This window comes from Pituophis catenifer, unplaced genomic scaffold, assembly GCF_029215685.1.
Source record: "Pituophis catenifer annectens isolate HBS135680 unplaced genomic scaffold, rPitCat1.0.hap2 SCAF_6, whole genome shotgun sequence".
NCBI lineage: Eukaryota > Metazoa > Chordata > Lepidosauria > Squamata > Colubridae > Pituophis > Pituophis catenifer.
The window spans coordinates 33,670,505-33,698,342 of NW_027256886.1; the positions used below are offsets into that span (position 1 = coordinate 33,670,505).

At 34.6% G+C, this 27,838-nt stretch overlaps 1 protein-coding gene across 1 annotated transcript; it reads left to right on the forward strand.

Moving 5' to 3' along the window:
- Nucleotides 1–497: 497 nt before the first annotated feature.
- Nucleotides 498–27,030, forward strand: RBP1 (retinol binding protein 1). Its single transcript, XM_070945041.1, has 4 exons — nucleotides 498–570; nucleotides 1,162–1,340; nucleotides 19,301–19,402; nucleotides 26,977–27,030. The coding sequence occupies exons 1-4, from the start codon at nucleotides 498–500 to the stop codon at nucleotides 27,028–27,030; spliced, it is 408 nt and encodes a 135-aa protein (XP_070801142.1).
- The last annotated feature ends 808 nt before the right edge of the window (nucleotides 27,031–27,838 follow it).

Sequence of the window (27,838 nt, forward strand, 5' to 3'; positions counted from 1 at the left end):
TGTTCAACAAATTTGGTTATTCATAAAAATATAAAATTCCTTTTTAGTGGTGTAACCTTTTTGCAATTGGAAATCAGTTTTTAAAGACTATAACATTGCATCAGCCTTATTAAATAAAATGCCTTCTCCAAACAGTGGTTAGAATTTACCATTATCAGTAACAGCCATCTTTTTTGTTTAGTCATTTGAAAGCAAAAATCTACCATTGTTAAAATCTCTATCCAGATAATCAGTGACCTTACAGCTGTCCTGCAGAAAGGGAGTGACATATTCCATTGAAATCAAACCACCCCACAAGCAAAAATGTTCAGCTTTGTGGAAGAACTTAAAAATAACACTTCAATGCTAATCAGCTTAAAGGAACTAGCTTAGCTGAACGAGCAGATAAAGGAAACTAAGAATTTAAACTTGCTTCTAGAAAAGGGACTGAGCTGGATGGTGAAGAATTAAAACGTTAGAAAAAATCTTTGACTTTTAACTAGAAAGCAAACAGGAGTATGCCTGCAGATTTCAATGGTTATTGGAAAATGCTCAGTAATGAGAATTTTGAGGAGTATTTGAAAGCTCTAGGTAAGATTTTTTCTCCCCACTTTTTCCATTTATTTGAGCCTTAGGATGAATTATACGATTTCACTAGATATGCAATTTGCATGAAAATATTCATAGCAGCTAGTTTCTTTATTAATATTGCTCTTCTGACTAAATAGGAACTGAAGCAATTTTGAAAGAAATAAAATCCATAAAGTACGTAATACAAATTGCAATATTTTCAATTTATCCAGATGAATTATCAGAATTTTATTCTAGAATTTTATTTATTCTATATATGGCATAAGGTACAAAGTTTAATGACTTGGAAGGGTGGATTTAAAACTAAGAAGATCCCCCCCTCTCCCCAATTTAAACCATAAATTTCCACACAAGAATAAGAAACCAGATTGGGGACAGAAAAATCTTAGCAAAGAGCCAGTTTTCATTGACTTCATCTAGAAATCGTCTGGATTTTTTTCAGCCCAGATCTCGTAATCTTATTTTAAAAGGAAGCATGAATATTAACCTATATTGAATTTTAGATTTAAACAGCAGCACAGTTTTCAGTGTTTCCCAAATTTTGGATCATTAATTTTATAAAATATTCCAGCCTCTCTTTTTTTCTTCCAGATGTAAATATTGCAGTGAGAAAAATAGCCAGTAGGCTCAAACCTGACAAAGAGATTATTCAGGATGGAAACCATATGATCATTAAAACCCTCAGCACTTTTAAAAACTACATCATGGATTTTGAAATAGGGACAGAATTTGAAGAGGATTTAACAGGGGTGGATGGTCGCAAATGTATGGTAAGATTTAGAATGTTGCTCCTATAAGACTAAATTATGAGCTTAAAAATCCTGCTTCACTATTGTCACTGGTTTTGAGGCAAGACTTTTCTGATAATCCTGCTTTAGTGTTCAGCAACATTTTAGCCAAAAAATTCAATCCAAAAAGTATACTTTTCATTAAGGCTAGAAACCTACAAATATATTTCTGTGTTGAAATCTTGATGGCATTAAGGATATTTCCATGTAATACTGAACAGGGTTGTAAAAAAAAACTTGGTTTCTCATTTAATTGTTTTTAATGGTTTAACTTTTAATGTTTTATATATGATCTTTAAATGCATTGTAAACCACCTTGAGTCTTCGGAGAAAGGCGGCATACAAGTTGAACAAACAAACAAACAAACAAATAAATAGATTGATAAATTGATAAAATTTACAAAGGTGGTTTTTAGGCACATTTTGATAATTTATATAACACAATACTTAGGTATCTGGTATCTGACTATCCTATAAATATATTTCTGCATGGAAATCTTGATGGCATTAAGATTGTATCCATATACAATGAACTGCATTATAAAAAATACATTTGATTTTTCAAATATGTTCATAAATTTACAAAAATAGTTTCTAGGTATATTTTGCTAGTTATACAAAACTCCTTCACTCCTAGGGTATATTTATTCATTTGAATGGGATTTCTGATAGAATAAACTCCTGCTTGTCATAAATTGAGTTGACAGCCACAGGTATTTATTACTTTTCCTTTCACCTTTCACTAATCACTCTAAATAAACCAAGAATGAATGCACATTTTTCTTGAAAAGATACTTATATCAGAAACAACATGCTTACTTGAAGTGAACATTTAGGTCATCTTTTGACAGACAAGCAGTGTTATGACTTTTGTAAGAAATCATATTAATTAGTGGCACAAGTTTGCTAAATCAAAGTCTAAAATATGCTGCTCTATTAGTCTCAGACAACCACGAATCAAGGGATTTCCAACTGCAAAAAGCTATTTAGATGGGGAAAAGATTTATAAATGGAAAAGAAAACATTCTGAGTGAGCACTGCTTCATTATATACTTAAGAAAACAAAAGATTCTCTTATTATAGAAGTTGAAAAGATATGTGTGAATTTTGTTTTGACACTAAGCAATTTCACCTTCTATACACTGGTCTATCAAAACAGAATGTGATGTGGAAATGAAATGAGTGACAGGTTATTGGTTTTAAATAGATAATGTGCTAATATTTTCTTTCTAAATAACTTAAAATCTTTTAATCTAAATGTATGAAGAGAAGATACAATATCTTCCTGAAGATTCTCTCCATAAGTATGGCTGTTTCCATAAAAATAGGAGTTGTCACTAATAAGAAACACCATTCTCTAGAAATGTCTTTCAAATTTTCTGATTTATTGGACTAACAAATTGCAAGCGTCTCCCCTTATCTCTGAGATCCCAAAGCAAATTATCTATTTTAATTTCCTGTCCACAATAAGAACTCTATGAGGTAAGTTGGACTAAAAGAAAGCAAGTGTCCAGAAGACATTCAGAGGACTTCCATGGTTGAGGGAGACTTGAAACAGTCTTCCATAATTTGAATCAGTTATTAACCACTGTATTATACTGGTCGGCCTGACAAATTGTAACTGATTAATCCTCTTTTTTTTCAGCTGTTATACTTGGTTGCCACTTAATTTTCATTCTTACTTTTTACATCTTTCCATTATGGCAGGTTTGTCACAAATGAGTTACTTTGGAATCACTAGAAGAAATGCTCCGTTACAAATGAAATGAAAAAGTGTATGGTCCAATATTCTTTTCTAAAACATGATTGCCAAAAATTGTTGCAATGATTTCCAATTATACCAAACAAAACTTGTGCAAAAATTCCCCTCCCCCCCCCCCCGGCAAATATCCTTAGGTAAAAAAGCAGCCAAGAGGCACAAGGTGACCTTGCTTTTTGTTTTACCATTCTCTTCTTCATGGCTCTCCCCTGTCCCTGAAACATTAACGGCTGTCCTTAAGTACCTGACACAGATAGAGATGATACATAGCCATGGGAAGAGAATAGGATTCTTGAAAACTTGGTAAGGAATGTTTTCTTCCTGGCTATAATGTGCAGCAGATGGATTTTAAATATGCATAAACAAAAATGCAATTTGTTTATTGTTACTAATACACGCACCAGGTAAATCATTAAATAAATTAAATGACAGTGTGCTTAAAAATTGATCCCTGCCTGTGCTCACACCAACTAAGCACTATAATCTGGCACTTTATCCTTCTCAAGGCTGCACAGTAAGCATTCTACATTTTAAAAGCGCCTGAACGATTAGAATACTGAAAAGCAATTTATGCAAAGAATAAAGAGCAAAGGAAAATGCCATTTACTGAAATGGTTGATTTGAAACTCTTCCACGAACTACATAGCCTTGCATACAATTTTATATCATGCATTTGTCTTATAATTAATTATTTCCTTCACTATTAAATTAGCTTTCTGTACCCCATCTTTCTGAGTATCGATTCTTATCAGTTGACTGCAGCTTAGCTCCTCCATTGGTTCCTTGCTGACTCAAAAAAAAGTAATTTTCAAGTTTAAAATTGTATTCTACAAGGCTAAAAAATTGCCCTTTTGTCCTAAACTTGGAAAATTCAATAAGCATCTATGCTGCTGACAGTAACGTATACAATGCATTATATATGTTTTGTATTTTCCTTAATTTTTGTGTAATTTGCAAGTATTGGGCAATACTGAAATAACCAAATCTGCCGTTTTATTCAAAAATATCTGGCAGCTTTTCACTCCATTTTCAGATATACATTGTAAACATTTTCCAGAATAGAACACAGCTCAAAATTAAATAATAAAGCAAATCAGTAAATATAATGAAACAATATACTTTCCCACATCTTGCTCTTTTGCCAAATAGATATATTGCTGTAAACATGAGTGATGACTGTATCCTAGAATCTGTCTCTTGTGAATTCATCACTGGTATTTTCTATAAAGTTATAGAGGTGAAAATTGACTGTGCTGTCAGTTTCCAGAATCTTTAAATCTGCCTCAGGCCTATATGCCTTGATTGAGGATGTAGGAAAAATTGTGTCATAATACAAGGAAATATAAAGTAATTGTTTCAATGCCGGTTCCTCCAATCTTGTTGCAGTTCAGATTATAATCTAGTCCTGCACACAAATTACACTTGATTTTAGCCAAAAGGCCGAGAAGTAATATCTAAGTCCTTTTGGTTTTTAACTGCTTATAGGGGAAAGACATATTATTTCAGAATTGCAACTCATTGAGTTTTATTTACTCTATTATTGAATACAGGACTCATTTATTCATATAGCACTAGCACTTAGACTTATATACTGCTTCACAGTGCTTTACAGCCCTCTCTAAGCCGTTTAGAGAGTCAGCATATTGCCCCCAACAATTTGGGTCCTCATTTTGCTGATGTTGGAAGGATGGAAGGCTGAGTCAACCTTGAGCCTGATGATATTCAAACTGCCAAATACAGATACTCGAACAGCAGGCAGCTGGCAGTCAGCAGAAGTAACCTGCAGTACTGCATTCTAACCACTGCGCCACTGTGGCTCTATATAACATCCAAATTAATTAAATGTAATAAATGAACAACTGGCCTGCTCCGCCCATGAGCAGAGGAGGCATGCTGTGGGCCCTGTCAGTCAAGGAACCTGGCTGCAGAGTCCAAGTGAAAAACCTTCTCTGCTGTGGCTACTACCCTTTGGAACATCTTACTTCCTGAGCTGAGATTGGCTCCTTTCTGTTCTTCCGCAGGAGCCTAAAGAACTGGCTCCCCTAGATGGTTTGGGGTAGTGGTGGAATTCAATTTTTTTACTACTAGTTCTGTGGGCATGGCTTGGTGGGCGTGTTGTTGCTTGGTGGGCATGGCAGGGGAAGGATACTGCAAAATCTCCATTCCCACCCCACTCTAGGGGAAGGATATTGCAAAATCTCCATTCCCACCCAATTCTAGGGGAAGGATATTGCAAAATCACCATTCCCACCCACTCTGGGGCCAGCCAGACGTGGTATTTGCCGGTTCTCCAAACTACTCAAAATTTCCATTACTGGTTCTCCAGAACTTGTCAGAACCTGCTAAATTTCACCCCTGGTTTGGGGCTCTAATGGGAACATCATACTGGAGATGGCTTTGAATTAACTGTGCATCCTGTTCTTTCCCTCCCCTTCTTTTAACTATGATTTTATCTTGACTGGGATTGCTATTTGTATTGTTTTAGATATATTTATTTGTTAGATCTTTGAGGTTTTATTGCTGTAAGCCACCCAGACTCATTTTGTTATGAGATGGGCAGCAAGTTTTATTTATTTAATAAATAAATAAAACTTGACTCAAATGCACTTACTAGGTTATGTTAACATAAAGACTGGAAATATTTTCTAGTTATATTATTAAAGATAGGTCATGTAAATGCAAGATTGTTGGGGGTTTTTTAGATTATAAGAACTTCAGTTGATTTTGGGGTGAAAATTGAATACAAAAGAAGAATCAAAACACTGATAATCTTGTATTGAAGCAAATACTGTTCATCAATTGCTAGAAGAATTAACAGTGAAACGAATTCTCATATTTAGAGGCAGTCAATCATTGATGGCTAGATATTTATGTTCAGCTCCTCAACTGAAGTGGCTTTTTAATTTTATAGTAGAGATGTTTGTTTCATATAGCCAGTTCAATTGTTATTGGATCAAATCTCTGTATTAAATTGACTTTCCAAATAAACTGAATTTATTTAACAATTTGATGGCCTGCTACATAGGCATCAATCCCTTATCAAATTAGGGAAGCAAATTCCCTCAGTTTTCCAATCAGATTTGATTTTCACAGGTCTACTTGATTTAAGTTTCATTTTCTACTCTTAGGATGTCAGGTTGAATAATTTTTTAGACTGGTCAGCTGCATGGTCCAGTACAATAGGGCTCCTGTGCTATTCTTATTTTCATTTATTTACAGAAAAGAAAATTTGTGCCTTAATAAGGAACCTTTTATATGCTTTCAAATTGGCATCTCTAGTGGGACATTCTTCAATTTCTGCTTTTTAATGTTACAAAAATGCAGGATAAAATAATGGAGATTCATGTCAAATTTATCCCAGTTAGCAGTGACATATTCAGAATAAATGATTTTTTGCTGATGTTGTACCTGCCTCAGAGAATCTAATTTTTATTCTAGAAATGAAGAATAATTCCTCTATCTCTTCCACACCAAATATAGGGCTCTTGTGATGCGGCAAATGTAATGTGATACACTAGAAATGCTATATCAAAGTTTTCTTGGGGACAACATTGTTGCCAGTAACTGTGGAACTCCGTGCCGTAGATGAAACGCTAATAATTATTTGGACTGGATGAACAGGCATCCATTGTGGAAAACCAATCCTATGGGCCACTCTGACTAACAATGTATAGGATTGTCCTAGCATCATCTTGCCTTTGCTGAAGTGTTGGAAACCTTGTATATTATTTTAGTACAACAAATGGCTGAATGACTCGAGAAGACACTGAAGATTGATACAAGGGAAAGAAATGTACTCAGTGCGGCTCATACGAATATTTGCTTCTGATATGGTATGATAGGAGATTTACTAGAAGGTTTTCTTTGCTTATCTTCTTTGTCTTTAGCAAAAAAGTTGATCCTGTCTTCTTTAGTTCAAGAAGAGCTGTAGTGATATCTGGACATCTTTTCTCTGTTCTGAACTTTTGGGTCCTGCAGACAGCCAGGTAGCAATGCCAAGATCTACCATCACCTTCAAGCAATCTTGTACCACACTGTATTTCTTCTGTACAATTCCAAAACCATTACACAGTTCTGGGTGTTTCCACACTACCATGACAGGCACTGCTGCTGCATCCTGTATCAGTAAGCTCTTCACAGGAGTATACTTAGACATGTACATATTATACCTCCATTTTCATATTGTGCTACTCTCTTTATCTTTTAACCATGTTGTTGGCTAAGTCATACTTAATTTGGTTTGTCTAATACTAAGTATAAACTCTTCAAAGTAGACCAGATTAAGAAATGATTCCGTGGGAAGTTCATTAAAGATACTTTAATGAGATCGGCTCTAATAATAGAATCTTGCAAATCTGATTGTGATCCTCCTGCCCTTTCTTCTATAACACATTACATCAGGTAGGAGACATCTGCTAGCTCTTCTTTTGATACTGTCTCCCTTCCCAGGTGTTAAGGAATGTTTTCTTTGCATAATGGTTTATTTCAAGCTGTCTCCTGGTTCTTTACACCAAGCCAACTCTAACTATCCTAGGCAGAGATTCAGTCTTGTTATCGTTCCTCGGAAGAAAAAGTTCTCTTTGCAATTATAGTGGGGAATCGCGTACTCATAGCAGCTCTAAAGCAGCTGTGAAGTTGCTCTGGCAAACACCTCTAATTGGCAGTCTCCTTTGCAAATAAGTTTTAATGTGATTGACCTGAACCAGCTCATGATTCCAAAGATTGTTTAGGCACATAGTTTCTAGAAGGTCTGATATATGTGGGGAAAAATGCTGTTCCAAGAACTATTGTGTTTATCATACTCTGTAACTGTTGTTCAAGAGTTAATCTATCAAGGAATCTTTTTTTCAGTATGATTCAAATTTTTGTAACTAATAACCAAGTAGACAAGCATATTGTCTAGTAATTTTAGCATATTCTAGAACACATTCTAGCACACGTGTGTGTCTCCACAAATGATAGCATTCTGCAAAAATATTGGACCAGTCTGCCCTGAATTAAAGCTTGCGTAGTTGATTACAGAACGATTGAAATGCGTTAATAAAACATTTATTGGCTCTGTTATGATATGCTATTGGTCCTGCAGATCATTTTAGATACTTGGTCAATAAATAGAATATCAATAAAATATGGAATGCTTTATAAATGTTACAAAGGATTTTTCATATATACCATAAGGGCAGATACATTGTTTACTGATAAAACAATTACTTTGGCGACTACCTTTGTAAGCTGCAAAGATCAATATTCTTCACCTTATGTCAAATATGTCTACACTTCTTGGCTCTGGCACAATAGATGGAGGATATACAAAGATCTGACTAACAGCTTTGTTTTGTTTTTTTACTAATTGCCATCATTTAATAAATCTACAGTGAAAGCAATATCATAACTAGTGTAATTTGCATTTATTGTAGATTCGAATTTGCCTGGAGCTGATAATCTCAAGCATACATAAGACAGTGACAGTTTGCTTAATAGCAGGAACCGTAATGAAGCTGTATTATCTTTAACAGAAACAGCATTTAAAGAGGATTTAGAATAGTTTTCTCAAATTGCTGTCCTCAAGATATTCTGAGACTGTAATCCCAGGAATTTACCAGTTGGAAATTCTGGATATTATAGTCTGGTATATATAGAGGGCAGTTGGCTGAAGATAGCTGATTTGCAAAGTTCATTAATTATACTGCTTTTCTTAGTAAATAAAATAAAAGGATATCATTGGCATTAAAAGTAAAATGTACAAAAATTATGTTTTCTGCTTAAAATGATATTTGATATTTGAATTTTGTTGTAATTCTCATTGGTGTCCTGTCTATGGGTAAAATATACACAGAAATACACCAATGTATGTCACAAGTTGGATAGTGTAACATTTAGTGGCTACATTCTGTTTGTAATTGCCTGTTATATGCACTTGTTTTCTCTTTGGCCAACAAGAACTGCTAACATAATTCCTTTGTTCAGCTCTCTAGTTTGAGATGCGAAAGACTCATGGATTTTATTTCTTCTGTACCAACATATAATTGTAGTAAATATGCAGTCAAATATACATCTTTAAAAGGGAAAAATATTTTTCAAATTGCAAAAAAATCCTGGTTATTTTAATGGATATGTCATATATTCTCAGATATAAATTATATTAAATTCAATAGAACTCTCTGCAGTTACGTGTTTATATTAATGTGACCAAATCTAAAAGCTTCTCTGAAAACATTAAGGAAGGGAATCTGGCTGTGCAGATGTTGCTAGAACATCTTTTTTATTGATCATGCTGTTTAAGTTGCTTGGAATTTTAATCAACATCTGGAGAGTCCCAACTCTACATTGAAACAACAAAGACAGATTTCATTTATCAGCTTAAAGGTATTGAAAGAAGTTTTACTAAAATGTTGCTAATGAAGGAATCATGTTTTGTCCTTCCCAAACTTTTAGAAGTTCTCAAAGAAACATCTCTGAAGACCTTCTACTTGATATGTATACTCAAATGTGATAGTCAATTATTTAAAGATGCTGGTCCTACAGAGCACAGTGTTAAAGATCATGTGGCAATCTGGTTGTTATGAATTATCTCTGTATCTGCTGGAAAAATTATTAAAATGTATGAAGCTTTCTGCTTTTCATCCAATTACATGTATGAAGGTCTAAAGTTCCATTATTCAGATTTTCATATTTCAAAGATTTTTTGAATAACTGTGTAATTAATCAGTAAATGCAAGTCACCAAAAATATAAAAAAACCTAAGGTTTTAACGTGTGTGTGTGTGAGAGTGTGTGTGTGTGTGTGTGTGTGTGTGTGTGTGACCTTTACCATACCCAGCTGTGCCTCTCGATAATTGCAGGTCTCATTAACTTGTCTACCTAACATCCTTAGCATCCTCATGACAGAAATTACAGACCTTGTTACATACAATCCATTGCAATTGAATCAGAAAGACTTGGCATGAAATTGATTTATGTTCCACAATAGCTGGAAACAACTGGACTCTGTATTCTTTACAAGTGCCAAATGTGGGTTGTAGATAATATACAAAGATGTGTTAGTACTATGCTCATAGGTTGTAATGATTTGGCATTTAGATAAATGCTCAATAGCATTTATCTAAACTCAATAGAACTCAATAGAAATGTGTTTCTTGTAGAGAAGTGGGGAAAGTGCAAGTAAATGTGCTAATCACACTTTAAGAATAGGAACAATTTTTCTAAACATAAGTCTTTTTACAACTTTACATTCCCATGGGCGTATGTTTGGAAGAAAGCTAGGAAGAAAATACTTCAAGTATTAGTGTGGGAGCAGATGAAAAGAACCTCTACAATTTCTGGACCATCTGAACTTAGTAGACAACTTATTTTTTAAAATATATTATTTCAAATGGAAATATAGAAACAAAAGTCCACACACAGTCTAAGGTGACAACTAATTTTAATTTTAGCATAGGTCAGGGTAACCTACCCAGAATGTTTATCAGATTCTAGAGAATTTTAGCCTTCAGAATCTGAAGGATTCTGAAGGCTAAAATTTAGTGTCAAATTAAATTCAATTTTTAGTAGTGCCTTTTGTTTTAAAGCATATAAAGCACATGATTGCGCTTCCAAAGACCTATCATTTTATTGAATTAAATGTAGACATGAAACAATCAAACTTCTAAGAACCAGAGAAGAAATAAAGGTAAGAGTATAGTACTAAAAACTTAATTCTTCTTTCCAGAAATCAATATGACTTACCCCAAAAATAAGTCCTAGTGAAGGAGGGTGGGCGCGGCCACATAGGATGCGGTGAGAAAGCATGGGCCAGTGGTGTCTGGCAGCAGCCGCAGCCCACACACCACAGGTGAGTTGAATACCAGTGCAAGCAGCAGACGGAAGCAGATGGTCCGGATGCACTACATGGACCACGGGAAAGCCGAGTGATGGGGGATCAGAATGGCAGGTGGCCACAGAAGGTTCATCTTTGCACTGCGACGCTGGCAGCAGACAGGCAGAGAGGTGGGGAGAGGCAGGTGATCAGGTGACACAGGCTGCGAGAAACCAGAGCACAGTGGGCCAGAGTGGCAGGTGGCTATAGGAGGCTCATCTTCACATCTCTCAGTTTGCCTGTCTTCCCCTCCGTGCCTTCCATTCTGCGCAGCACCAGAGGGCACCAACCAAGGGACTGGCAGGCTACAGTGGCTGCCAGATACCATCGGTCCGCATGGACTTGCTGGGACCTTGAATTGCAAAGTGTTACTTATTTTATCCATCTTTTGCATGGATTTGAAAAAATGACTTTCAAACATTTTCATTTGTTCTTGACATATCCTATTACTGAAGCTTTTCATTATTCACCAATCATCTGCAAACTGAACATTATTTTATTTGCAATAATTACTCCAGTACAACTTTTACTATTTACATCATGGAAAAAAGGCATATAATGTAACTTCATCATTTTTGTCCTGAGCCCCTGTAGCATCAATTGTCAAATTTTTCCAACCTTGATTCAATTTACTAAATTGCCTGGCTAAACTCTTTTGCCTAAGCTAATATTCTGCAGAAGTCTTCAAGACTCAACTTAGCTGGATAAGAATCTTTATTGCAAACTAGTTGAAGCTGTACAGAACAGTTGTTTGTTCCTCTGCCTCTGTACACTGCCTCTGTAAGGGAGTAAATGCTTATTGGAGTCCATAGTATTTTCTTCCCACAGATTAACAGACTCTTTGTGTGCTGTTTAGAGGCCTTGAAGTTGAGTGGCTGTTGAGTGTTAGCATAACTGCCCACTCTAGCCTGAAAATCACTGGCTCTCAGCCTGCTTCTCACAGCAACAACACATTAAAAGCATTACCTTAATTACCTCCAGGATTCTGAAATACCCCTTACACCTGGGAGAACATGAAGCTGAAATGGGAGAAAAGATGGTTCTTTAAATAGAACTTTGGTATTCTTGAGAGACCCTGCAGCTTTCTCTGCTCAATGATCTATGAACTGAATGGAAATACAAATGTTTTCCATTTCTGATGCCTTATATTCATTTGGGTTCCAAGCAATATCTCTTTATCGTACTCTATTGTATTCTAAGAGTATGCATATAATCAGGTTTCATCCATATTAAATTTATTTTTATTTATTTCACAAGACTTAAACCTGAGAGAGACTATTTACAGTTACATTAAAAATAAATAAGATTATGATCTAAATAGAACAGCAATCCAAACAATCTATTAACACACCTAATCTGGAAAGAAAAACAAATAGTAACCCAAATGGTTACTTTTTCACAAAAGGGAATAATCATATTGGTAATGCCACAGTGATTAGAATGCAGTATTGCAGGCAAACTCTGCCCACAGTCAAGAGTTCAATCCTGCCAGGGCTCGAGTTTGACTCAGCCTTCTATCCTTCCAAGGTCAGTAAAATGGGGACCAGATGGTTGTGGGCAATATGCTGACTGTAAAACTGCTTAGAGAGGGCTGTAAAGCACTGTGAATCAGTATGTAAGTCTACAGTAAATGTTATTGCTATAATATTCCAACCACTGATGCACTCAGAAAAGTCATATTTTTACATAAAGCCAGGAGCGAGAGAAACATTCCAATATCTGGAGGGATGCTATCCTACTTTATTGTAAGGTAACATAAATAGAATCTTGCAAGTCTGAAAGTATTTCTACCTGCCCCCCCCCCCATTCTCTTTACAGCCCAAGAAACCAGGGAGGGTTTCTTCTGAAATTGCCCCGACTCTCACATTCCTGCTGCAGTTTAAACCTGCCTTTTATCTGACCAGTCCCTTGGCTCAGCCTTGTTGCCTATCTTCCAAAGTCATTCCACATACTATTACACATTCACTGCAGATGAGCAAGGTAATATGCAGAAAACCTACCCTCTTTGATATTTCTGAATGGGAAGAATTGTTGAGAGAAGGGTTTTCTGCAAATATCCAGGCCTTGGACCACAAAGTGCTTTAAATATGATAGCTAACAGCTGGAACTGCACCTGAAGCTAACTGGTAACCAGTGCAGCTTTCTAAGTGGTGTTATGTGGTCACATCAACATGTATCAGTAGTGACTCAAGGTGCTGCCTTTAAAACCAGCTATAGCTTTTAATTATTTTTCAATTCATTTAAATTCATTATGGTTCATTGCATAGTTCAAAAGGGACATGGCCAAGGCATAGATGATTGTGATGAGTGAGTGAGTGAGTGAGTGAGTGAGTGAGTGAGTGAGTGAGTAAGTGAAACTTTCCCTTCTAGGAAAAATCATAAAAGATGCACAAGATGGACCTGTGAAAGGGCTTTCTTGGCACAGTCACCATTTCCAATTTCAGCCATAATATTATTTTTCCATACTTCTTTGTCTTATCTTACTTTCTCTTAATACATAAACAGTATCACTATCCACCATTAATTCCTAATCTCTTACAATAACATCAATTAATTATCTTATTTCTCCATTACAGAATATATTTCTCAAAATCCCTATCCCACTTTTTAACATTTCAGTAAGAGCAATAGAATTGCTGCTTTTTCTATAGGCAAGTTGTGGAGTAGAATATGTTTTGAATTATTTACCAAAATTTCCTTACTTATTTAATGTATTAATCAAATATATGTAGCTGACCAAAGGAGATTCTGGGCAGCATACAACAAACAGGTAAAACCAAGAAATTTTTTTAAAAATCACATTATTACAAAAATTGTTCATCACCATATAAAAAGAACAATAGATCTTCAAGTTTGGAGATAACAAAGAAGGTCATACTTCAGTAATGAAATAAATCTACACAAGATTTTCATCTATTTATGAGCTAACTCTTTATTCAAACAATGGCTTAAATAATGCAGTTAAAACAGATTTAATGACCTATTTAAAAATTAGACTGCATTGTATGCAATTTTTTTTGGACAATATAATCTTTGTGTGTGTGTTTTGTTTGTTGTCATATTATGCTCCTTTGAGCTTTCTTTTCAATATATTAAAGCAAAAAGGGGTAGTGATCTCAATAATCACTTCATCTGGCAACAGCTAAAGACGATTTCAGCATATCTCCCCCTGCTTGTGGGAGAGATTGGTGAACAGACATGTGTGAAAGATGCAGGGAAACACAGGCACAAAACATATATTGCTATTGATTTTCAATCATTTTAGCTGGCTTGTACTATATGTTTTATGATTTATTAAATGACTAGAAAAATGATAATATCAAGTAACAGAGAATCTTTGGCTTTCCAGGTATTTCTGAAGCCAGCATAAACCATGCTAATAGATGTTGGCACTTGGAACAGCAATAGCAATAGGTAGCACCATCAGATTCTGAGAACAGTTTCCTATTAAAGAATCTATTAAGCATCCTGATTACAGTAAGTCTAGTGTAGATATTTCACCCCTGGAGTATGTTTCCCTAACAAAATATTGGTTTTATTTCCTAAAGTAACATGCTCTAACAAAAGAAGAACCTATACACTTCAGGTTCAGAAATAATTCAAGTTTGGCAGTTTTCAAGGCAGGTACTATCTCCAGGGTAAACCACGTGTCACTTTCTAGAGAATTCTCTGTACATGCTATGTATTTAGCTATCCTTGCCTTTTTTCTTCTTCTCATAGATAGTTTTTACTCTCTATTGTCAATGCTGAGTGCCGTGGGAAATACTTACAATCATAATTTTTAAAAGCAATGTTTATTTTAAGAGATGGAAGACAGCAGGGCAGATTTAGTATGTTTCATGCCCAATTGGAAATGGAAGCAACATTAATTCTAGAAGTTATGAAGCTAAATTACATTTTAAAGAAAATGTACATCTTCTGGCGAGGAGTTTCTAAGCAACAACAAAATTCTAGTTAACCAAAAATAATGAAGTTCTTTAAGTATTAAGTTTTACTCTCTTAGAATATATCCCAAAAGGCTTGTTTCTGATTATAGCTTCTTGAAATGTTCATTGTAAAATAAAAGCAGAATAACTTTCGTTTAACTGTGCTTAATCATAAATGCCAATGTTTATGAATTAATTAATATGCTTAAATCAAAATATTACATTACTTTTTCAATGTATTTGCCTTGGTTTCAAATGGCTTCCTTTTTCATACTTAAATTACAATGTACAAAGCATGTATTTTACTTTTTATATTTACATTTTACACAGCTGTGGGTGGAGTTTCAGATTACCTTGAAAATACAAACTTTGTAGCTGAGCAACACCATTAATGAGTTCTACAGCAGAGCAACACCATATGGCGTTCTACAGCAGAGGTTTTTGCGTATTTGCTTTTATTTCCCAGTATTTCCCCATTTCTTAATTTACTGCCAGAAGTGGGCTGCTGCCGCTTTGAACCAGTTCGGGCCCTGGCACTGTCCTACATAATCGCTATTTTTTCAATGCCGCACACACACTCACATTTTCAATTTTGGACAAACCGGTTGTTACAGTATGTGACACCCACCGCTGACTACTATTATGTCTAAGGAAGAGTTTACATAACTACAACACTTTTACTTTCTGTTGTGTCATTTTATCAGCTTATTGTTTGCCAGTAATAGAATTACATTTATTTTAAAATGGGCCGATATAGCTATGATTGCTTTACATGCATTTTAAGGAATGGGTTTGGAAAGAATTACCGTATTTTTCGGAGTATAAGATGCACCGGAGTATAAGACACACCTACCTTTTTTGGTGAGGAAAAGAAGAAAAACAAATCCTCTGCCTCTGAGCAATTTTGCCTCATTGCAGCAAACAGCCCTGCGTAAAACATCTGAGAGCAAATTAGCTAAGAGTTGGGAGGCCGATCCAATCAACTTGTGCTAATTAGGCTATGCTGAAGCTGAAAGGAGCTGTTTTTTCTTGATATTTGCTTGCAAGGAGGTAACTGCTGTGAGGCAGAGGCCAAACGGTGGGAGCCAGTGGGTGGGCGGGGCTACATTCGGTGTATAAGACACACCCAAATTTTCACTCTCTTTTAGGGGGGGAAAAGGTGCATCTTATATTCCGAAAAATATGGTAAGGGCCAGGAGAACACTTGATTTCTCAAATTCCTATGAAGGCAGGACTATAAATGGGGAAAAGGTAAATAACAATACCATAGAGAGTGCAGAAAGTAATACAAAGGTACAATCAGAGGATGTGACATATATTTGACACCTAAACTGGTCTACAAACTTACACAGAATTGATCTATACTTCAATTCTAAAACTGTATATTGTGAAACAACCCCACTGATGCTAAAAAAGAATGTATGATTAGGAGTGCAACCACGATACACTGGATTTATGCTATTAGCAAAGCACTACAAACGAAAGCACAAAACTATTTTTATTAATCTACATATGGTAAAGCTATCAATAATAATGATTACTCGAGGTGTACTTTTCTGAACCCTTAATATATGTAGTCTCATGCAATGAAAATTTGTATTTACCAGAATATCATACTAAACACAGTCCCTGAACATATGGAACTATGTAAACAAAAAAAGTTTGCCATGAAAAACTTTATGGAGGAAAGTCATCTCTCTCAGACATTTATAAAAATATATATAGCAGTAATAGTTGGGTATATCTAAAATATTGTTTCTACTTTGTTCTCTATAAACATATGCCAATGCAAGAAGAATCTAGGTTGACTGGTCAGTTGGACAAAATAGAAGCTAACATTTTTGTGATTTATGGGAACATTGGAAATAAGTGACAAGCCAGAATAAAGGAAGCAATCAAACTCCATTCAGCTTAATTTTTTTCCCCCTAACCCTATGCCAGTTCTATGAAAGCTCTTTTCTAAAGGAGATAATTCAGCAGTGACAATTTAAGGTTTAAGAAGAAGACAGCATGGAATCTTTAGTAGGAAAATCTCACCTTCAAACCAGAACTACAACTGCTGGTCGAACAAAAATGCTTAGGACAGCGGGTTGAATATTATAAATGAATTATTTGTGAATTTTCAAAACACATTGTGTACGTCTTCTTCACAGATTAAAAAAATTATGTGGGAAAGGCAGTGGAATCTATACTGAGAGACTACAAATTGAAGACATCATCTGATTCTATGTTTGAAACAAAATTATTGAAGAATTAAAATAAAACTCTTTTATTTTGGAAGCATATCTTAGGTTGGAGTTTTGTACGCTCAATGAAGTGAACAGAAATTGTCCACTGTTGGAACTTGGTGGCATTGATCCCACAGTATTTAGAATGATGTTATATTACATGGGACTACCCAAAAACAACATAGTATTAACAAAATAAACTGCATCATAGGTTAGAATTTCTGTTTTTCCAAAGTCATATTAAATTGTTAAAAAGGAAAAACTAATGAAACAGAACCATCAAAATTATTGTATTTTTTCAAGGTCAGCTGGTGCTCTATTCAGTTTGCAAATGCTGGATAAGGGTTCCCTCTACTGGTGGAAAGTCTTTTTTTTTTTTTTTTTGACTGATCCACTGACACAAGGGCTGTTAAGGTGTTCCTTTTGAAGTATTGGGCAGATAGAATTTATGTCTGACTTTGTCTAGATTTCATTTTTGTAATCCCCACTAATTTCAGTGAAAATAGCTTCAATTAGCTTTGTAGGCAATGTCTAGCAGGGACATTTCTCAGAAATCCATACATTAAAAAGGCATTATTTAAAATATCTCTCTCCCTCTCCCTCACCATCTCCCTCTTTCTCCAATTTGCTTTATATAAAATAAAAGGGCTTTCTACCATGGATTTACTGTACTAAATCTGTGCTATATGACGTTCTAAAAGATGTATTATTACATGTACACAAGGAGTTAAGCTAGTTTTCAGAAATAGTGTCAGCCAAAAAAAGGGAGGAGTGATCAGATAATATTCTAGTACCTAGACTAAATTAATCAACTCAAATGGAGTTAGGGACTGTTGATGTAATGTAATGTAATGTTATTTTTATTTTACATATGGCAGCTTGAAAATAAAAATAAATTATTTTTTCCACGTTTGGGATAATTGTTTTTAAATGCACTTTTGCAAAAAGATGAAAACCAAATCTAATTTAAACATCATACATTTAAAATAATTTCCTCACCAGCCTAATAAAAGAAGCTATAACAGTTTTCCATCTCCTTAATTCTTAACAGCTCCAGAATAACATTGTAAAAGATTAATTCGGCTTGTAGTTAAGATATCAACATGGAAAAGAGAACATCACTGCTGTCTTCCTTCAGTGGTACACATATGTGAACATGTTTCATTAAATTAAATTATTATGCAAAATCCATGACTTCTGTAGTTGTGACAAAATTTGAAATACAAATGTAGTATAAAAAGGTGGGATGTGACAACACCACATACTTGGCAACATTTTGAAATAATCCTGGATTAATGCAGTTGTGTGAGCCTGGAAACACATAAGTACAGATTCTGAATATTCCCCAAAGTTATTATCAAGTTGTAATTTTAATGGAGCTGAAATGACATATTATCAAGTATTTTTAATTTTAATTTAATTTAAATGATTTTTAACTACTTAGACCAAATTATATTTCAGATACTCAAGAAACAATCTCCTATTGCCTGCCTGTTTCTCATTCTCTCTGTCAAATAAGCTAAAAATTTTATCCAGGAAATAACTTTTCACCAAGTCTTGTTTTTTTATCATTTTTAAGTAAGGGAGGTGTCACATGTATATAAGAAAAATATTAAAAGTTATACTCGATAATATATAATTTGAACAGTTGAAAAACTGAACGGTTTTCCTTATTAATTGGTTCTTAACTTTAATTAGACATAGATGCAGAACAAATTAGATTTATTATGTCCTCTGCTGAGAGAGAAAGAGAGAGGAAGGGAGAGAGAGGAAGAGGGGGAGAGAGGGAGGGAGGGGGGGAGAGACCATGGGTGATATGACTTTCTAATGTTTTTCGTCATACAAAAAAATTGTTATAAAGTTATCATATATTGCCTTTTTGGTCTTCTACTTAAGAAAAGTTTGAGTTGAACCTCTGGTATAGAATTTAAAAGACCTTTAAACTACTTATTTTTATTTTTTATGAGATTAAAAGGAGTTTATATAGCCTAGAACAATAATCCTGTTGGGAAAAAGTTTTTCATTTTTATTATAATCTTTATTAAAGATACTCTAGCTTCTAAAATTAAATATTGAATTTTATTTCCTAAAGGTATTTAAGAAAGGGTGAAAATAGTATATATTACAGTTTATTTTTGTTGGTTGGTTTGAATTGGATGTTGTTGTTTTTATTAGACTTGTGTGACGTGGGATGGAGATAAACTTCTATGTGTGCAGAAAGGAGAAAAAGAGGACCGTGGTTGGAACCAATGGATTGAAGGAAACGAAATGCACTTAGTAAGGATGTTATTATTGTTTTTTTATAATGTTATTAAACATTATCATTAAAGGTAAAAACTAAGAAAGAATAAATAGAAAAAATAGGGAAAAAATAAAAATATAGTAAAGAAAAAATTGTACTTCCTTTTTCATCTTAACAAGTATCTTAACAAGTAATTTTAGTAATTTATCAATTCCCTTCAAACACAACAAATGACAAATATCTTCTTCTAATATGTCATCTCTTATCTATAAATGCTTAAAGCCTCATTGTTAGTCAGGCCTGATCTATTTAACATCAAATTTAACCTTGATCAAATAAGCCTTTATATTCTTTCCTTTTATTTTTAACAATGTTGAAATAACAATTTGAAAAAAAAAATCAAGAAATTAAAAACAATGTAAATAAAAACTTCAAATAATGTCTTAGAACTTGATTTCATTTTTTCTTTTCCTATTCTCTCAAAAGTCTTTGAACCTTCCAGAAATCTCTTTTGTAAATCCAATATAGGAAAGTTATTCAGGTCACTCTTTTGATCTGTTACTTCTATATCCCTTTTAATTAGTATTAATATCCTGATTTTGTTTGTATTGCAATATGGCATCTTTTTCCATATCATTCTTGTAGCCTATCATTTTTATATCCACTTTTGTTTTATCCAGTAAAACATGTTCCATAACATCTGTCAAACTTGGTCTATCTCTAATGAATCTCTTTGAGTGTCTTTTAAAATTAATTTCTGGGTTCATTGTTCAAAAATACCCTTCAGTACATCAAATGTTAAAGTATTTTGCTCCATTCTGTATTAGTAAGTCAAATGTAAGGATTCTTCTTTAATTATAATCTTTAGTTTTTTCTGGTTCTCTTTCTAGTTTCTAAAGGGGTCAGTTGTTAAGACCCTGGGCTTGTTGACCGGCAGCCCAGGTTCAAGACCTGAGTGCATGCAATGGAGGGAGCTTCCGTCCTTCCCCCAGATCCTGCCAACCTAGCAGTTCAAAAGTATGAACCAGTAGTGGGTTCCGCTTACCTTCGCTACTGGCTTGGAACCAGGAGTGTACATGTGTGCGCGCTTGCTTTGTGCATGTGTGGCACTTCTGCACATGCGCAGAGTGTCCATGATAATGTCCGGGTGGTGATAATGTCCGAGTGGGTGGGCAGAGCCTCCTGCTGCCACCACTACCGCTTCACCTGAACCGGAGTGAACCAGTAGAAACCCACCACTCATATGAACACGTAAGTAGATAAATAGGAACCATTAAGATGGGAAGGTAACATTGCTCCAGAACCTTATGCTGTCCAAATGTCTTTGGACAGCACTGGCTCAATGGTCTTCAAATGGAGATGAGTACTGCCCCTCATAGTCGGCAATGTTTAGCAAAGTAAAATCCACAGGGACTCCTTTACCTAGTATCTAACCTTTAAAGTTCCATCCTAACATGGTTCTTTAAATAAAAAATAAAAAAGATTCAAACCATAGCATTTTCGCACAGAAAGAATCTTATTTCAAATCCATCTGAATCTCTATTCTGTTTGTAACTTTCTAAATTCAGTGTTGCAATCACCATTTTCCTGTTTATTCCAAAATTTAAAAACCTAGTATTACTACATTCATGTCAGAAGCACCTACCAAGGCACTTCTGAATTGAAAGGATTAACTGGTGACATTACAATTGCCAGGAAACCCTTCTTTTCATATTATTCTGTTATTTTTCCATCAAAGTAATACTTATTTATCTAAAGCCCTTAAATTTAAAACTTCTTTTGCTTTTTGAAGCAATTCTTTTGCTATTGGAGGAAACTCCCCAGTGCTGTCCGAAATTTATCAATCTGCATATTCATAATAGCTGAAAAGCAAATAACAAGCAATTTCCAATATGATTAGAAAAGGAAGTATGTAAACCCAGTGTCTATAAAGACACTGGCCCCATTCAAACAAAAATGACTTTCTCTAAGCCAGTGGGAAAGTGCTATCTTGAAAAGCAACTGTTTGGAGCACTACAGTGAGTACAAGTCCTCTCCATGAATAGCTCACAATCATCAACTCTTTTAATGGAGCTATTTTCAGTTTTTCACCCCAGTAGTCCAGATATGAAATTATTTAAAATGTATATCTTCCTCTCTTCTCTTTCCTATCCTTTTCCTTTATTTACTAAATGCAGTAATAAAAAGCTTGCTTGAACATCATACTGCCGAAATACTATCAGCAATACCATCAGTTTACTATCAGTTTACTATGTTCTATCATAAACAGCATTTTGCTAAATAGAAGAAGGCATTCTATTAAACTATCAATTTTTTCTTGCTGTATCAATCTTTCTGTATCAGTGAAAGCATGTAATAGGAACATTCCTAACACCAGTTGTGGTATAAAGAAAATTTGAATTGGGGTTATTTTTATACCCTAAACAGTACATCATAAACAATGTGTGCATAATGCAGGAAGAACAGCTGTTCTTTTTAATGTTTCTTTTTTCCCTTAAAATTAAAATTATTTATAGCTTTGGAAATGAAAGTGAGCAATTCACTTTTGAAAGCATCATTTTCTTTCCAGCCATTATCTCTGACACTCTAGCTACTAGCACCTAATAAACTTTATCATTTCTTTCTCAAGTAGTTCTTTATAGTGTTGAAAGCTCTGTTCCCCACAAGAGCGTACAAAACTAACTCTCCAAACTTGGTGCTTATAAAATGCATTATTAGGTCAGGATAATACATGCATAAGCATTCAGGTGAACCTTTAGGTATTTCAATTGGATTGGTAGCTGAATCTTTAAGCCAACAGAGAGGAAGATGCTAAAACCTCAAATATGAAGAGACTTCATATTTAAAAAAATAAATCCAAAAATAACAAGTAACATGTTAATCTGGCACCAAAACGTTAGCAAGCCATGCCTCCATGGGGCAGCCATTCCATTTACTACTGTGAAAGTACCACAGCTCTTAAAATCTATAGTACCTCAGAATAGAGAATATCATCCTTTAAATAGCCAAATTTCGGCTTTTCATGCTTTACCATAACCAAATAAATTTGAGAATCCCTATATAACTGGGACTTGTCCTATTCGTACCCTCTCCTATATCTTAAACTGCTTTTTGTTGTATTTTTATTATGCCTATAAGCTTGCATTATCACTTCTCTAAACTCTAAACATTCTGAAATGTTTATTTTTCTTTCCTTCTACCTTTCAAATATGTGAATGTTGTTTTATTAATATATTTTAATGTCTGCTCAACACAGTTTTGCATTTTTGAAAAAACTTTTCATCTGCAAAACATCATCTTGACACAAGAATTATTCCATGATGCTTCACTAATAATATTTTATGTCTTCTTGAATGCCAGACACTTTTCCAAATGTTAATTAATCCTTTTGCAATGTCTATTAAGTGATCTGCCATAAACTTCAGAGATTTGTTCATGATTATTTCCGGACAGCTCAGTTTCAAGTCAGCATTTTCAAGTCAATTAATGCACACATTTTTCTTAGGTTAATTTCCATAGCATTCTAGATCTCATTTCTCTGTTCTTGTCAAGCATAAGTTTGACAAGAATTCATAAGTTCTTTTAATTAAATGATTTTTTCTCTTCTATAGGTGGCCTTTTATGTGATGCTCTTCCTGTCACAGTGTTTTACATACCAACTGTATTTATTTTGTAACTGAATTCATTTGATACAAAAGAGAACAGTACATGGCATTATATTTTTTAAAATTTTGTTGAACTAATTCCATTCCAGCTGACCCATTTTTAAATCCAAAGTGCTCCTCTCCTTCCTGCTCAAATTCCATTCAGATCACCCCTTTACTTCACCCCGAAATGTTTTTATTCTCTGAGAAGTTATATCAAAAGTTCCAATTTTGACTGAGAAAATTATGTTCAGAGCATCCAAGTAATTTATCTCTTAGAATATATTGGTACCATTGTCTAAAGTCTCTCCTATAGAAATTCATGTCTGATATTTTGTGTTAAATCAAAGACACGAGAAAATGACATGAAAAGCATCAGAGTATAAACTCATCCAATCTAGCTTTCTAGGTCACAGATGCATTTCAGAAGTTCAGAAACCTTGGCTCGACAGCAGTAATCCTTCCCACTGTTGCTTGTAGCAACAAGTATTTAAGGCACAGTGAGGTAGTAAACAGCCATCAAAATTAGTAGCCACTGATACGCTAGTTCTCCATAAATATCTCTGATCTCCTTTTAAAAGCATCCAAATGAGCTTCCATTACTATAACTGCTGGCACAATGAATTCCCCAATTCTTGTGTTATGAGAAAAAGTGAGATTTGCTTCTGTTTATCTTGAATGTCCTTGTATTACATTTCAGTTCTAATCTTCTGAGAGAGGAAGAAAAACATATATCTATATTAAAATAGTGATGCCATGCATGATTTTACGATGCTTCTCCTTGTTCCATTACTTCTCACATTTCTACCAAAAAAAGACCCTCTTGCCACAGTAGTTCATCAAAAGAAGTTGCTCCAGTCCCCTAATTATTTTGATTGCTCTGTTTTCTAGTCCCTGATACACAATTTGTAAGGTTTGTGACCAGAACTATATACATTGCTCCAAAGGCAATCTCATTATGAATTTGTACAAGGAGATTATTATATTTGCAGTTCTGTTTTTAGTTCCCTTCCTAATAATGCTAAGCATGGAATTTGCCTTTCTTTATAGCAATTGCACCCTCAGCTAACTTTTATCAGGTTTACTGTAATCCCCAGAATCCATCAGCATCAACTCAGATCAAATTAATGTATAAGAAGAAATTCTGAATCTGTTGATGTGATCGTCATCATTGTTGAATAATATAGTTTGAAAAACAAGTTTAAAAAAATCACATCTTAGCCTGGTGTTCTTGGGTCATTCATCTTCTAGCCAGGGACCTAGAAATCTGTCCTAGCTATTATTATTATTTGTGCTAAAGTGCATTTGTTTATCCAGAACTACATTTGCCATTTTGAAGCCAATTTATTTAATTTGATGAAGTTCTTTCACAATCTTATTTTTATTTTATCATCTTAAACAAAAAAGGCTAATTTATTCCATAGTATTCATTCCATGGAAAATGGGATACAAATGGAAAACTTCCATTCCTAACAGGTACAGGAAGCCACAGTGGGTGATTCCAAACAGACAATTTAAAAGAAAGCCATCTATTTATTTCTACTTTAATGTATTTTAATGGTTTTCTGAACCTTGAGGCCACCTGTGCTCTTATCCAATGCCTGGGTTTTTTCCAAGAGCCTTTGATAACAGAATTATCAAAGGCTCTGTTTTTTTTGAAAATCTAAACATACAGCATCTATTGGATTTATAGGCTTGTTGACACCATCAGAAAAATGTAGCTTAGAGAGACTAGGTTTAGCTTTACAAAAGCCATGCTGGTTTCTTTTCAGCAAAGTTAAAGCTTTCTTTCTCTTCAAAGTTATTTCCATTCCACAAGATTTCTAAAAGATCTGTATCTATGCTCCTGGACTTCAAATCTTCCATTTTAGCTTGGAAAATCCTAGCATTGGCATATAAGGACCTACATCAATTCTCCATTTTAGATTTCCTGTGACACTTTTCATCTCAAATTTGACTTTGACTGCGGTGATTCCTCTGAACATTTACCCCAACAAATCACCTTTTTCTTCTGGGAATAATTTTTCCAGAATTAGGTCTTTCCATCCTGACAACGTTTTCTTGGGATCAATTTAAAATCTGTTCTTTCCCATTTTTCATTTTATGTGTCCACCTGTCTTGTACAAGTGCAGCATGACCCTTTTTTCCAGACCTGCCTTGTCCCTTGAAGTATTCCGATAATTCATGAATCTAAAACATTTCTACTGCCTCATTAATGCACTGAGACTATTCAGCTCTGCCTTATTCAGCACTGTCTATAAGAAAAATATCATTACTGACAAATCAATTGTGGCATCCTGATTTAAACCAACTGCTTAACAACATAAATGGAACATCCAACATCTTGATTACTCTTTCCTGCAAGAACTACCTAACTAAACAGTGTGTAATGTCTACTATTTTCATCCTATTAATCTACTGTATGTGTACTTCTAATAATAGTCCAAACCCCACATATAGTAAACATCACAACCTAAAGGCACATCCTTAGTGTGACAAGATACCCATTCATTCTTCAAGGACTGGATTCTAAGATCCTCTTTTTTGAATGACATCCTCCTACCTGTGAATTTACTTTCAAGACATTATAACTGGAGCCGGATTCTGCTATTTCAATCCACTCAGTACAATACATAATTATGCTGGCAATACAACCACATACTTGTTATTATTTGTTAAGAGTTATTTTAACTACAGTCAAGTACCATGTTTCCCCTAAAATAAAACATCCCCAGATAATAAGCCCAATCGGGCTTTTGAGCGAATAGCAATAAGGCCAAGCTCTTATTTCAGGGTTCAAAAAAAATATAAGACAGGGTCTTATTTTTGGGGAAACATGGTAACTTAAAGTATCAAGATGAGGGTCAAATATTCTGCCCTCCTCACTGCTGCAAATGCGCACAGATGCTTAACCTACAAGTCTGTTTGACTATAGTTTATAAAGTATTATTGATGCTTTGTCCCTGGATACTTTTTTGTTTAAGCATCATTGCAGCTACTGACTGCTGATGTTAAATGTAAATAGGGAATTCTAAAATCTCAAAAAAAAAAAAAAAGCTTTTGATATTTCAAAAGGGATTCTATGTTACAAAATTCTTTTCCAGTAAAAGTATATGATCCAGCAAAATTGAATCCATTGCCGTACACAAGGGCATTTAATAGATGATGTCTACTTGTATATCAAATGTCTATGTTTGAGAAAGAAAGAATTTAAGCCAGTATATATCATTCTTTTTACATATTCATTATATCTTCACAGCAATCCTCAAGGTGAGTTGGACTGAAACAAGAAATATCATACAATAAAGGAGAATATCTGTAGCTCAGGGTTGAAATGAGGGTTGTTTGATGCTTCTCTGAACTTGGTTGCTCTCTTGGAGAAGTTGTGTTGCCCAATAAAACTTCTCCAAGAAAGCAAGTGCTCATAATCATCAGTGCTAGAAACTTCTGCCAGAAAGCAAATGCTAATAATCAGTACTAGAACTAGTAGTCATCTGCAAGAATACAACCAAGCTCAGAGAGCACCAAGGATCCCTCAAGAAATGTCATACAATGAATTTTTAAGATTAAGCTGAGATTCTCTCTGTTTTAATTTTTGAGTTTTGTTTTGTTTTTTAAATTTGATTTATATGCCGCCCTTCTCCGGAGACTCCGGGCGGCTTACAATGTGTTAAGCAATAGCCTTCATACTTTTGTATATTTTATACAAAGTCAGCTTATTGCCCCCACAATCTGGGTCCTCATTTTACCTACCTTAGAAAGGATGGAAGGCTGAGTCAACCTTGAGCCTGGTGAGATTTGAACTTGCAGTAATTGCAGGCAGCTGATGTTAATAACAGTGCTTTAGTCTGCTGAGCTACCAGGACTCCTTAATTGCATATGCTTCTTTTTTAGACAGCAAAGGTTTTGCATGAGAAACATATAGATTTGACTAAATAGCAGTTAAAAATGAACTTCTTTTTCAGGAAATCAGAGCTTGTGGTGTCAAGTGTAAGCAAGTATTTAAGAAGGTACAGTGATAAGCCTAACCACAGGTATCAAGAAGCTTGGACAGAATGACTGAGCCTGCTGCCAACTCTACAGATGCTGTGGTGCAGTAATATTCTTTAGTAACACTTAGAAAAGAAGCCATGGCCAACATGAAATTGTATTTAATTTTCTCAATTGTATCTAATTTTCTCAAATTAGATATAATATATAAATTCACATTAACGTTGATGAAACCTACTGCATGTGAACATATATGTTCCGTTGATTATAACATTTGATATGATGGATACTAAATTTAAATACATGCTAGAACTGTCCACAAGGAATTCAACTGTGAAACCAATTCAGATTTGATTTAGCTTGAAATCATGGACGTAGAGTCACAACTTTAAACAATCCATTTTTCTGAAACAGATTTCTTCTCCATAAATAAGCTCTCTTAGATAGATTCACCCAATTACACAATTTTATAAATACTTTGCCACAATTTCATATGTGCTACATAGTCAGTTTTTGTTTAGCGACTGCAGATGGGACTGGCAACTCAGTCCTTAAGTGACGCACTTGCTGATTAAAAAAATCATACAGCCACAATTGGCTTATGAATTTACACAGGAAAACACATACTGTCTGGTGAACATGAGACCAAGAATAGAGACAGAGATATTGTGACGGTCGTAATTGTGGACGTTGATCACAAAGCAACTTTTTCAGCACTGTTGTAACTGAATAATCACTATCCAAAACAGTCACTACTACCTGTAGAGAATTATCACTCATAGTCATTGAGAATAAAATCAACATATTGTACACCAGGGGTGTCAAACTGGCGGTCCG